General features: G+C 40.4%; 2 protein-coding genes across 5 annotated transcripts; one reads left to right on the top strand and one right to left on the bottom strand.

Annotated features, from left to right (window-relative positions):
• Window positions 1-241: 241 nt before the first annotated feature.
• atp23 (ATP23 metallopeptidase and ATP synthase assembly factor homolog) lies at window positions 242-2,935 on the bottom strand. The gene is made up of 6 exons (XM_029495017.1): window positions 2,665-2,935; window positions 2,413-2,458; window positions 1,965-2,046; window positions 1,723-1,860; window positions 1,021-1,104; window positions 242-939 (listed from the first exon to the last, which is right to left on the bottom strand). The coding sequence occupies exons 1-6, from the start codon at window positions 2,810-2,812 to the stop codon at window positions 736-738; spliced, it is 702 nt and encodes a 233-aa protein (XP_029350877.1). The 5' UTR covers window positions 2,813-2,935; the 3' UTR covers window positions 242-735.
• On the top strand, window positions 2,803-9,330 carry rpap3 (RNA polymerase II associated protein 3). Of its 4 annotated transcripts, none has more exons than XM_029495016.1 (17): window positions 2,803-2,934; window positions 4,113-4,273; window positions 4,344-4,511; window positions 4,602-4,712; window positions 4,795-4,922; window positions 5,024-5,145; window positions 5,242-5,312; window positions 5,391-5,525; window positions 5,661-5,788; window positions 5,867-5,988; window positions 6,241-6,311; window positions 6,682-6,774; window positions 7,530-7,729; window positions 7,853-8,024; window positions 8,237-8,334; window positions 8,491-8,591; window positions 8,700-9,330. In XM_029495016.1, exons 2-17 carry the CDS (start codon window positions 4,121-4,123, stop codon window positions 8,783-8,785), a joined length of 1,959 nt encoding a protein of 652 aa, XP_029350876.1. In that variant the 5' UTR covers window positions 2,803-2,934; window positions 4,113-4,120; the 3' UTR covers window positions 8,786-9,330. The 4 variants fall into 4 exon arrangements, with proteins under 4 accessions (XP_029350876.1, XP_029350873.1, XP_029350875.1 ...); XM_029495013.1 differs by lacking the exon at window positions 2,803-2,934 and adding an exon at window positions 3,771-3,907; XM_029495015.1 differs by lacking the exon at window positions 2,803-2,934 and adding an exon at window positions 3,798-3,817.
• Window positions 9,331-11,914: the final 2,584 nt, after the last annotated feature.

Here is an 11,914-nt window from a genome sequence, read left to right as displayed (position 1 = left end):
AACTTTTCTCGTTTTATTCATCTTGCCTTATGTGCTCATTTGTAGGATTGTAGGATTAAATATACTTTTTTTTTTATATCCAACATGATTGTCCTTGTTTGGCAAGTCAAAATCAGACATTTCTTTCCAAGGTCAAATTAAACAGGCTCCTGCCGTCCTCAAAAATAACTTTGAGCTACTAGTTTAAAGTCTAAAAAAATGTGAGACACAAACATTTGTTTTCAGACGATTCAAACTTTAATTCAAATACATATGATTAAGTTTAATTTAAGCATAATCTGCACTATTTACAAGAAATGAGTGAAGGTCAATGTGGCAACAAGATGAAGACCCAGCAGTCACAGAAATACATGTTTGCTTGTCATCAAAGGACTTTCACAGCAAACAGTGAGGACTTAAAGGAAAACTTTTAGTTCCTTAAAAGCACCTATTGATCACCTAAAATTGAATGACTAAAAATCATTTGTGGCTCAACTAACACTTTCCTTGCAGAGCAAAGTCAGTCCTTACAATCCCTTTTGACAGAATTTATGTCTGACTGGCAAAATGTATGATAGCTGCTTTCTTTGGTTTAATATTCCAAAGACAAATCGTTCTCTGAAAATCCCTTTTGAAAGGACTTGGTAACTTCCAACACACGGTCATTCTGCTGAGGCTTTTATTCTGACACTGCCCAGTTCTTGTCAGCAGCTTCAGTGACAGCACCGCTGGGAGTTTAATGAGAATGTGGCGACACTAGAGGTTTGCGTAATATCGATCTCTGTTTTTATACTCGTTGTAGGCGAACTGAGCATCCGTCTTGCTGTGCGGTATTCGTCCAAAGGGAGCGTGGTCATTGAAACATGTGTCGAAGACCTCGTTGACGATTTTCTCCGCCTCCTCTTTGCTAATTTTCCTCACAGCAAGGATGGAGCGTAAGGCACGGCCCCTCACACATTCCTGTCCGGAGAAACAGGGTGAATTAAATGAGACAGAGCTGACACCTGCCAGTGACAGTAATGTTTATCCCAGCGTGGGTACCTGATGATGCTGCTTCACGCCAAAGTTGAACCTAGCAACTTCATTGTTAAAGGAGCAATCTCCACTGAGGTTAGCTGCACGAATCTGAAGCAATGAGACCAGGAAAACAAAAGTTTAAGGTCTGCAAGATGATAACTTTTTACTTCTGTAAATGTAATGCATTATTGGCTTATTTTATTAGCATCAACAAAAAGGTTAATCAATGCAAATGGAATAGAAAATCAATTGCAAATGATTGTGATTGTGATTCATAAATAATAACATCCCCCTCTTTCTCAGATTGAATGCTAGGACCCTGTTTAGGTAAGAAACACCCAGCCATGGACAAACTCAACAATGTCAAGTGCTTTCAAAGGATTATTAATTCTGTTTATGCTGCTCTTACGACTACTACTCACAAGGTTACCAAATGTGTATCAATTTGCTGCTGAAACTTGTCCCCCCACTATTGCAAAATTCTAGCATGTTTAAGTGGCATGTCAGACAAATTACAGTGCCCTGCTGCTGCAAGAGACTATAAAAGAGTATTATATTATTATATCCAGTTTCTAAAAATGCACATTTGTTGTAAACTTGGGGCTGAGAGACACAGACAGTACAACAGAAAACATATCCATTTACGCTAAGTGAAGCTTCATCATGGGTTACTAGAGCGCAGAAAAGGGATGTGAAAATGTAACCGGTGTTCACTGTTATACTTACCTCAGAACAAGCTAAGTGTCTGAAGTTGTTAAACCAGTCCACATGAGCCCGGCAGTGATCGAAGGCGTGGATGAGTTCGTGTGCAACTACTCGGTTCATGTGGGACTGTTGGTGGATGTTGTTCTGACACAAAACAATCTGCAAACCAAAGTATCAAACATCAGCACTGCTGGCAAGGCAGGTTCTCTTAACCCAGCTCAGCCTTCCAAATCTTTAGATTTCAGCGCCGTTTCATCTCTTACTTGAGAAGAAGCTGCATCAAAGCCGCCACTGACTGTCCCATCACAGTCCTCGCAGGAGAAGTGTCGGTCTTTGAGAGTTTTGCTGTGGTGAGAGGAGAAGATGGTTTCTTGTCCTATTTAATGTGCTAAAATAAACAAGCTCAGATCCAAACGACAGTAAAGTTGTTTGATAGCTGTCAAAAACTGAAGGCAGGGAAACAGACTGAAATGAACTCAGAATAATAAAAGGGCAGATGAGATGGGACAGACATAAGGTATGCATTACTGAGAAAGCTAGGTTAGTTTGAGCATGGAGCATCGTGTACGTTTCCATAACGTTTGGCTATCAGGAAAATGATTACTGCTGTTGAAAACACAAATACATTAGCATCGATATCATTTGCTCATGGTTATTTTGAAAAACTATGAAAATCAACGTGCAGGGTATAATAATGAAACACCTACTGACCATCCTGAGCTTTTCATGGCACTGAGGAGAAGTTTGGCATAGGGACCTAAAAGACACACAAACACACACAGTCACCATCCACTGCTAGCTGATGCTAAGCTACGGTTAGCTGCGATTCGGGCGACCGTTTATATGTTAGCTTTGCCCCGACGCTTCGATCACCACACGCTTTTTAACACTTTCATCACAGAACACCTGACAGTCTCCGAGCCTGCCAGCTTTAAAGTGTATTCAGCTAGCTACTGTACTCACTAGTATCCATTGCGACCTGTAACATGAACTGACACTTGTGGTTGAAAGTGAACAGGCTCTCCGCCATGGACCTCTTCTTGTACTTGGACGTCGTCCTCTCCGGGAATAAATCGTAGCCAAGGTCCTGCTCTTCTTTAGTCTGGTCCATTGTGATAAATGTTGGCTACTATCTGGAAATGTCAGTATTAACTCTCTTACCGGTTAGCAATCGCTAGCTAGCAAGAGAGGTCATCACTGTTTTGTAGGTCACGTGGTATGTACAGGTCAAAGGTAAGGTTTTTTTTTAATCATTATATCACACCGTCTTATAAAAATAGAAGCCAAGTAATCCAGTATATAGCGATGACATTGAAACCCAAAAAATATCTAGTTAAAATGTACGCTTTTCAATAAAAGTTTAGTAAGAAGTGGTGAGCGGTGTAGATCGTCTATATTCACAAGAAGTAGGTTGACTCGAAAGCAGATGTGTGACTCAAAACCTGTGTGTAAAACACAAAAAAGGACAATTTCCCAGCTTAAATGACTGTTATCAACTAAACAATAAAATAATAATAATAAGATAAGAGATAAGACATTTCTTTATTCGCCCCACAGTGGAGAGATTTACAGTATTACAGCAGCATCAGTAAAAAAGAAGAAATAGAAGTAGACAATAGATAATGTACAGTATAAACAATATAAACACGTATTATAGGTAATATAAAAAATATGTGCAGTAGTACTATGGAGACAAAATATGTACAATCCAGTCAGTTTAAAAAGTCTTGTGTGTGGTCTGCTGGTTGTGAAGTCTGACAGCTGCAGGAAGGAAGGACCTGCGATATCGTTCCTTCACACACTTTGAGTTAAGCAGTCTATCATCTATAATCTATCATGTATTTGAATATGTTGGTTTGCACTTGGGCGCTTGTGGACTGGAAGTAATTTTAATACAAGTTCGTAATATTAAAGCATGGCTACAAAACGATGATGTACATCGATATATTTTGATGTGCTGTTTGTTTGCTAAAAGAAACTGATTAGTTAGTAGTTTGTTCCCCTATCAGGTTGTTGAGTGCTATATAGACGATCTTTGGTTACGTGCAGCGCATGCGCAGCAGCGCAAATGCTGCTGGGACTTCGCTGTCATGGCTCCGGACATAAACAGAAAGTGGTGAATAAAGACACGTTTTGTTGTAGCACTCAGCCAAACTATCTGCAACTAAAGTTTAACTGTGTTTATGAGCCTGGAGGGAAGAAAAAGGTATTTCACAAGATTCAAGTAACTACAGAGTCACCTTTATCAAATTTATTATTGACGTTTAGCGTTTGTTAGCTAGCTAGCATTAGCCGCAATCGCATGACAGCGTGATTCTCGTGTTTTTCTCTTGGCTGCAGTGTGGACTTCAAGACAACAACGACAGCGTCAAGTGTTTAGAGTTTATCCAAAACAAATGTCTCTTTCACAGGAAGTAGCATGTCTGCGGGAAACAAAGCCATTGAGTTACAGCTTCAGATGCGGCAGAACGCGGAGGACCTGCACAGCTTCATGAGGGAGCTGGAGAGCTGGGAGTCAGACATGAAGAGGAAGGACGAGGAGCTGAGGACAGGAGGACTCCAAGACGCCCAGGTTCGTTTTTTCTGTAGATAATTTTCTGCATAAGCTTCCAGTGAGAGCATCTTCCTGTCGTATGTTGCAGAGGGAACTACCACCTGTGCGTAACAAAGACTACAAAACGAAGATGAGGGGGAAGAAGAAAAAGAAGATAGTTGAGGCTGTTGGAAATGGTGACACGAAAGCAGATGAGCCTAAACTAGAATCAAGGATAAAAGCATATGACTATCGATCCTGGGACAAGTTTGATGTGGTATCTAATGCATTCCTTTACACTATACTTCATAATGACCCGAGAAGTGGTGGAATAGTTGTACAGTGATTGTTGCCTCTGTGCCTGCAGGACAGGGCTCTGGCAGAGATGGATAAAGAGGAAAGCCCAGCTGAGTCCAATGAGTCTGACTCAGAGGAAGCTGCAGTTGATCAGGAGAAAGCACTGGCAGAGAAGGAAAAAGTAAACCCTGCATGTGCTGCACTAAGAAAAAATGTGGTGGTAAAAATGACTCCTCTGTTAAAGTATGTCATCACATTTGCAGGGTAACAGGTTTTTCAAAGATGGGAAGTATGACGATGCCATTGAATGCTACACCAGAGGGATGGGGGCAGACCCTTTCAACCCTGTGCTTCCCACGAACCGAGCAACTGCCTTCTTCAGGCTAAAAAAGTAAAGTATAGATCGTTTGGTTGCTTTATAGTTATTGTACCAGTATTTTGAAATGTTTCGTTTTGTGTCCCTGTGAATGAATGAGACTTTTTTCTTTGCAGGTATGCTGTGGCAGAGTCTGACTGCAACTTGGCAATCGCTCTGGACAGCAACTACTTCAAAGCATATGCACGAAGAGGAGCAGCTCGTTTTGCACTGAAGCAATGTGAATCTGCATTAGAAGGTGACACAAGCTGAAAGACTGTTAAAAATAGACTAGATTGTCTCTGAATTGAGTGCACAACAACTTGTAACATAACTCAAATCTGCGTCTGAACAGATTATGAAATGGTTCTCAAGCTTGATCCTGGAAACACGGAAGCTCAGAATGAAATAAAGAAAATCAAAGAGGTTAGTGTGAAATTATCATTTTGGGTCAGTTGAATCTGGCAAGTCTCATGTTTGATTCCTTTACACTGCTGGTTTCAGGCACTCAGCCATGAGACACTTACCGTTAAAAGTGAGGACAGGCAGCCAGAAGAGGCTCCCTCAGTCGACCCTGAGAAGCAGAATCTGATTGAAGAACAGCAGAGGAGGCAGGAGGCGGTTATACAAAAAGACAGAGTAAGCTTTGCTGTGATTTTGCTCACTTGTACTGCTGAGTCACAGTTGGATTCATCAGTTTGCATGCCAGAAGCAGGTGAAAAGGTGCAATGTGTATCATTCAAGTGTATTATGTTTTCTGAATATGCCTTCTAGGGGAATGCTTATTTCAAAGAGGGGAAGTACGAAGCAGCTGTAGAGTGCTACAGCCGGGGCATGGAGGCAGACAACCTCAATGTCCTCCTTCCTGCAAATAGAGCCATGGCCTACCTCAAGCTAGAGAAGTAGGCATTACACTTACAGCAAAGCAAACAGCAGTGCACTTATGGAAGACCTCCCTTCATTTATGTCATTTGTTGTAGGTATAAGGAGGCGGAGGAGGACTGCACTAAAGCCATTTACCTGGACCCTACTTATTCCAAGGCCTTTGCTCGCCGAGGTACAGCCAGAGTGGCTTTAGGAAAACTGGGGGAGGCCAAACAAGGTATTGTGCAGAACATCCACACAACTGTGCCTTTTTAAATGTTTAACCATTAACCATTAACTCTAGAAAGTTGTATCAGATGTAGCTCTATTGTTTTCTTCAAAATGTAACCACAATCAAACCCATTCTGTTTATTGCCAAATTGCCATGGAAATACTTAATTGTTTGTCTTCAGTGAATTCTATGTTCAAACATGGATTTATGGCTTCAGTGTATCAATTTTTTTATTTGTTTCTTTGTTTCTGTAATCAGATTTCCAGGAGCTTTTGAAGCTGGAACCAGGGAACAAACAGGCCTTGAATGAACTACAGAAGCTTAAGATCGTACGTTTCAAGATCCAGTTATTAGTTCAAGTGCATGTCATTTAATAAATGATCAAATTCAGGTTAAAAAAAAAACAACAACAATAGGAAAGTATCACAGATGAGTAAACATGAAAAGTAACATGCTCCCTAGATCAGACTCATTTCAGCTTTCAAGAATTTTATTTAAGTTTTTAAATTGTCTTGCATAATTTACTGTTAGTTGTTTAGCAATTTTAGTATATGCATCTACTCAGTGTTACGTTCTTCAGTTCACAAGAATCAACCTCCTAACAAATCATTGCATTTTAACTAGACCAGTGGACACATCAAACTATTTGATTTGATGATCTTCGCAAACCTTCACTTCTATTCCCTCTTGTCCTATTAGGACACCTTTTCCAGCAGTCTCCTTCAAACAGAGGACATCTCACAGAGGAGAACAGTCCAACCCATCGACAAACCAATACATCTGCGTTCAACTGTGAGTGCTTCCTATTTCCAAGTCTACTCCCTCAGTGCAGATAAGAACAGAGGAAGGCTGATAAAAGCCTGTTTCTGGTGAGGACAGTAAAAACAGAGATGATCTGATTCCAGCTGAAAAATATAAGGTAGAGGCAACACAATTTGTATTTCAATTTTATCAGAAGAACATAGAACATAGTTTACAGAGTTTGTAAGTCTTAGGTAAAATGATTACATTTAAGTGTCAAACATTGAATAAACTTGTTTGACGTGGTTTATCAATATATTTACAATCAATTTGTCTGGTAAGTTTTTTTTTTTTGTTTTTTTTTTTTATTTCAACTTTTAGTAATTTTTTTTTCTCTTTTTCATTTCGAAGATTAAAATCCATTTAGATTTGATGGACAAAATGAGTCACATGAAGACTTTACTTCAGCCCCTAAGAAGCTGTGTTAGACAAGGGCTGCAGTTAATGACTATCATTAGCATCAACTACTCATTTACTTTACCAGTTGGTTGGTTTATTAAGTGTGTACGTATGTAATAATAACTCATCGCACCATACTGTCCAAAGTTGACAGAACAAAAAGTCCAAAGCCCAAAAAATAACAGTTGTTGCCAAACTTGTGCTCATAAATAGCAGATCAGTCATCTCCTCATCTTTACCTGCTGGAGCAATTCCTTCCAGCAGGTGGCAGGAGTGAGAACATCTTCACTCTGAACATCAGACAGGGTCACCATGTTGTTTGATTCTGAGCCTCTGATGCTCTTCAGAAACCTCTCAGGAGGATTGACATCAAGGAAGTCAGTGGAAAAGCTACAGTGCCTGAGGGGGAATCAGAAGAGCCCAAGTCTCTTGTCCAGGAAGTGGTGAAGGAGACTGAAGGTGGATCATCTCCGCTGTCAACATCACCCAGTGCCAAGATGATCAAAATTGAGGAGATCTCAGATGCCCCCTCACCTGCATCAGACCAGTAAGAGACTGATTAGTAATCCTAAATATTTATAATCTTGATGTCTGTGAAAGACTAGTTTCAATTATTCTCCAATGATCATTGACCTGATGTTCTTGTTTTGCTCACCAAACGTCCTCCCAGCACACACAAAAGACAACCGGCACAGAAAGACAGCCCTCATCCGCCTGAGCCGCCAACCAACCTCTCCACCTCAGCAGCACACCTGCCTCCTCCACCCAGCAGCAGCTTCCAGCTCGAGGCCGATCTCCGCAAGATTGGGAGGCAGCCTGAAGTGATTTTCAGATATCTGAGGGTGAGCTGTGTTAGAAGAGAGCAGTAACAGGATAATTATCTCTCCTTGTTTGATCACTATATTGGTTGTCCACTGAACAAATAAGGGTGTGGATGTACGCAGTATGTGCATATTCACATTGCAGGCAGTGGACTGACTGTCGGTCTGTCGCATTTTTTAAAAGAAATTATTTTTTTTCTTCCCCTCCAACCTTTCTGTGTTTGGTCTTACAGCAAATCAAGCCTGAAGCATACTTTAAGATTTTTCAAAACTCCCTTGAACCCAACGTCCTCAATCAGATCCTGAAGACGCTGCATGAGTTCTACAGAAAGTAAGTCCTGAAGGAAAACATAGCGAGTTCAACTGGTTTTGTTGAAAAAAAAAAAAAAGTTTTGTAGTTGTGGTTCAGCGTAAACATATCTATTGTTAAAAGACAAGACAGCTGTGGGGCTGATGTGTGCTGGCTGGTGTTGTATGTCTTCTGTAGGTATGAGGCACCGACTGTCACATTGCAGATCCTTAGCAATCTGGCAAGCGTGAAGCGCTTCGACATGGCCGTCATGTTCATGTCTACCCCAGAGAAGAAAGGTGGAGTCTCTTGGATATATATTTATATGTGCTGCACTTTGTTTACATTTCTTTCACCCACACATGCTGCAGTCACATTGTTAACTTCTTGACTTCTCTTTTGTCCAGTTGTGAAAGATCTGTTTGACTTCCTTCACCAAGCTGAGCTGGAAGAATCCTCCATCATAGTCTTACAGAAGAAGTACGGAGTGTGATGCTCCATTTTATGCAACCGACCTTTACAGAGTGATACCTTGGATTTCAAGTTATTTAAACATATTAGCTATAGTCAAAGCTTTCAGTAAGTTAACTGTGTTCATGTCCATTATGTGTGGACACAAAACAGCAACACATCCAATTAAATCCTTATGTGGCAACTATTTTTCATACTATCAACATGTTTGTGGACTTAGTTAACTCTATCTTATCGGGGATTATACCCCAATATGGAGGACACAGAAGTGTGACCGCAGTGTAAAAGTCTGGATTGGTCTCTGTGAGTACTCTACCCAGTGTGAATGTTCCTCTTATTCTTCAACTTGTCAAAAACAAACCCAGACTTAACCTGCTTGTCTAGAGAAAACCCTGAGTGGGAGTTTGAGATAAAACTGGTGGAAACATAAAAAAATAAAGGATTTTTTTTCTAATTTCCATGTGGACCGTTGAATCAGCAATGACAGAAGTAAAAGCAGGTTTGACGTGTCTCATGAATGATTAATTCATTTCTAATGAGCAGTAAAGGGACAGAACTTCATTGTTTATTCAGTATAATATTCCATATTGTTTGGCAAGATGAATGATTGTGCATCATGGGAAAAAAAATCAAGATTAGCCTTGTATTATTAAAACCAAGCCACATATTGCTCAAGCAGAAGTTCTATATGTGCCATCTCTGCCATATAATCTTGTTCGTGGCCACAAAGAGTTTGAACCCTGTCCCAGCATGCACTGTGCTGAAGGGAAGGAAACACCCTGGCCTCACAGTGAAGAGTACACGGTGCTTGAGCAAACAGCCACATCGATACAGAAAGTGTCATTACGAAGACAACTAGAGTATCTCAATGGTCCGCCGTGGACGGAGCTTTTGCAGGGACAGAAAGTGTGATTTCTGTCCGGTGTCTCAACAGCCACATCAGTGAGGATCTGCAGTGAAAAGAACATCAGTGGGATAGGACAGAAAACAGCTGTACACCATGTCTACATACATCCAAACATACAGCCGTCTACCTGAGACCCTTGGAGATGGTGGCCTCAGAGTTTGTAATAAAACTAGACTAAGCCTTTGCTTAACAGCGGCCTCTGTGGCCACAAGTACAGGGAAATGAAACATTAAATTTCCCCTAATTTCCGAAGAATGTCACTTTAATTACACCAAAAACTAATGAGCCAACTGAGACCAAGTGAAAAGACACTACAGATTCGTTATTTGTTGCTTGTTTTGTTTTTGTGATCAAACCATTGGCTATATTCAACCAAGTGAGACTGTTGCAGTAAAATCCCTTCATATATTCGAATTGAGAAAAGAGGAATTTTATTGCTAATTAGTTCAGGTACTAATTTGTTATAAGAAGACTGTGTCATTTAGTCTTGAAAAAAAATTGCATACGGGCGCCTTAATCTAATTGGGGGGTATTTTAAATGTAGCTACAATCAGTTCAGTGGCTTTTAGTAGTAAAAATGAAAGCTAAAGCTAATTAAAACAAAAATGTGATCCAAATATAATAAGAGTTAACTGTCAGGTTGTCTAATCAAAACAAAATCACACTGTGATCTGCAAAGGAAGTAATTACAGAAATTGAATTTAAATCTAACCTTATTGCAACAGTTTCCATCATGTTAAACTACCCAAACTGTAAACACGTGCTTTTGTCATCCAGCTTAACCAGATTCTTTGTCACTATTAAAATCATTACATTTTCATCGTCTTCAGTTCTTCCACTTACTTGCCAGGCCTCACACATCAGAGTGTTGAGAGGTGGAGGGACAGAAATCGTGTTGCCTTTTGCAGTTGCATACTTCTGACCATTCAGGATAACAATCCATCGACCCTATCAGGGTCCGAGTTGGCACAATGTGCGGGATATGCAGGGTCAGCTCTGGCCCTGAGTGATCCAGGTGAACACAGCCTGGTATCAGTTGGCCGCTTGGGAAGGTTAGGGGATTCCCATCGTCAATATGTGGACCTTATGTGGAATATATGGAATATGTGGAAGTTATGCTTTCATGCATTTGGCAAACAATTAATGACGGTAATTACAGGTAAGTATAAAACTTAAAAGGATCTTACATGAGACGTCCAACATGGCTCCACTGTGCTCAGTTTCACTGGAAGGCTAACCTTTGATATGAAAAACAAATTACTCACTGTCTGATAGTTCATACACTTCTGCGAGCCAAGTTTTTATTTATTTTTTTCCTTTTCTGGGGGTCGCTACAGCAAGTCAGCGCTGAGGCCTGTAAGACTGACTTGGCCACTTCCTGTTACAGCCCTCCACATTTATCAGGGCTTGGCGCCAGCACAAGGACTGGGGTTTGAACCAAGGGCCTCTGCCTGCAAAGCTACATCCCCAGGCATGATAAAGGAGAACTGAAATGGTTAGAATGTGACAAGTTATTAAATTCAAAGGTGCTTCATCCAGGCAGGTGAACCACACTGTCTCCAGTCGGTTTGAAGAATTATCTGCTAAAATAACCACCAACACTCTTTAAGCATGTGGGGAAAAACCCCGCCCATTGTTATCATGCATTCATACATTACTTGGGCAGTACCCTCCGCAGAGGGTGTGTGTCCGTTCACTGCAGACATGTGGGTTTGGTTTTGTCTTCTGTGGGTTGTAATTGTTTCTTTTGCACCTATGGACTTGATCCAGTGCAGATAATGTGGCTTTGTTTTTTGATTCTGATAATCGAATATAAACCAATTTATTAATTTATTAATTTAAAACCAAAGGATAATGGTTCATAAGTGTGAATAATACAATTTGGTGCAATAATGTCGTCATTTAATATTTTTTTTTAGGGAGTAAGATATTTACAACTGTGAATTGCAGTAATTCCAAATGGCCATTATGGTCATTATGTGATATTATACCTATAATTGTTATGTTGTTATGCTGAAATTTCATTTTATGAGTTGATTAAATAATTGCACATTAAAGTATACCCTCTATAACAGACTGAATTCCACCTTTACTGACTGCAGACTTATAAGTGACTCCAAAATGGTGCTTCAGGGTCTCTCTGTGCTCAGAAGAGGCTTTGATTCATTACTGTGATGATGGGAAGAATCCCTGCGAGTCCCCTCCGATCATCCTCCCACCACAGGAAAGTTCAATCCCTGGTGT

The sequence above is a fragment of the Echeneis naucrates genome, chromosome 23 (genome assembly GCF_900963305.1).
Source record: "Echeneis naucrates chromosome 23, fEcheNa1.1, whole genome shotgun sequence".
Classification (NCBI taxonomy): Eukaryota; Metazoa; Chordata; class Actinopteri; order Carangiformes; family Echeneidae; genus Echeneis; species Echeneis naucrates.
This window is presented reverse-complemented; position numbering and strand designations above follow the sequence as displayed.

What these genes read in the sequence shown, in the direction of transcription:
- rpap3 (XM_029495016.1), top strand. Translation starts at nt 4,121, where the DNA reads ATGTCTGCGGGAAACAAAGCCATTGAGTTACAGCTTCAGATGCGGCAG. An exon ending in GCCTACCTCAAGCTAGAGAA is followed by an intron (nt 5,789 to 5,866) that starts GTAGGCATTACA and finishes CATTTGTTGTAG; the next exon opens with GTATAAGGAGGCGGAGGAGG. An exon ending in CAATACATCTGCGTTCAACT is followed by an intron (nt 6,775 to 7,529) that starts GTGAGTGCTTCC and finishes GATGCTCTTCAG; the next exon opens with AAACCTCTCAGGAGGATTGA.
- atp23 (XM_029495017.1), bottom strand. Translation starts at nt 2,812, where the DNA reads ATGGACCAGACTAAAGAAGAGCAGGACCTTGGCTACGATTTATTCCCG. An exon ending in TTGATGCAGCTTCTTCTCAA is followed by an intron (nt 1,861 to 1,964) that starts GTAAGAGATGAA and finishes TTTGGTTTGCAG; the next exon opens with ATTGTTTTGTGTCAGAACAA. An exon ending in GACACTTAGCTTGTTCTGAG is followed by an intron (nt 1,105 to 1,722) that starts GTAAGTATAACA and finishes TCATTGCTTCAG; the next exon opens with ATTCGTGCAGCTAACCTCAG.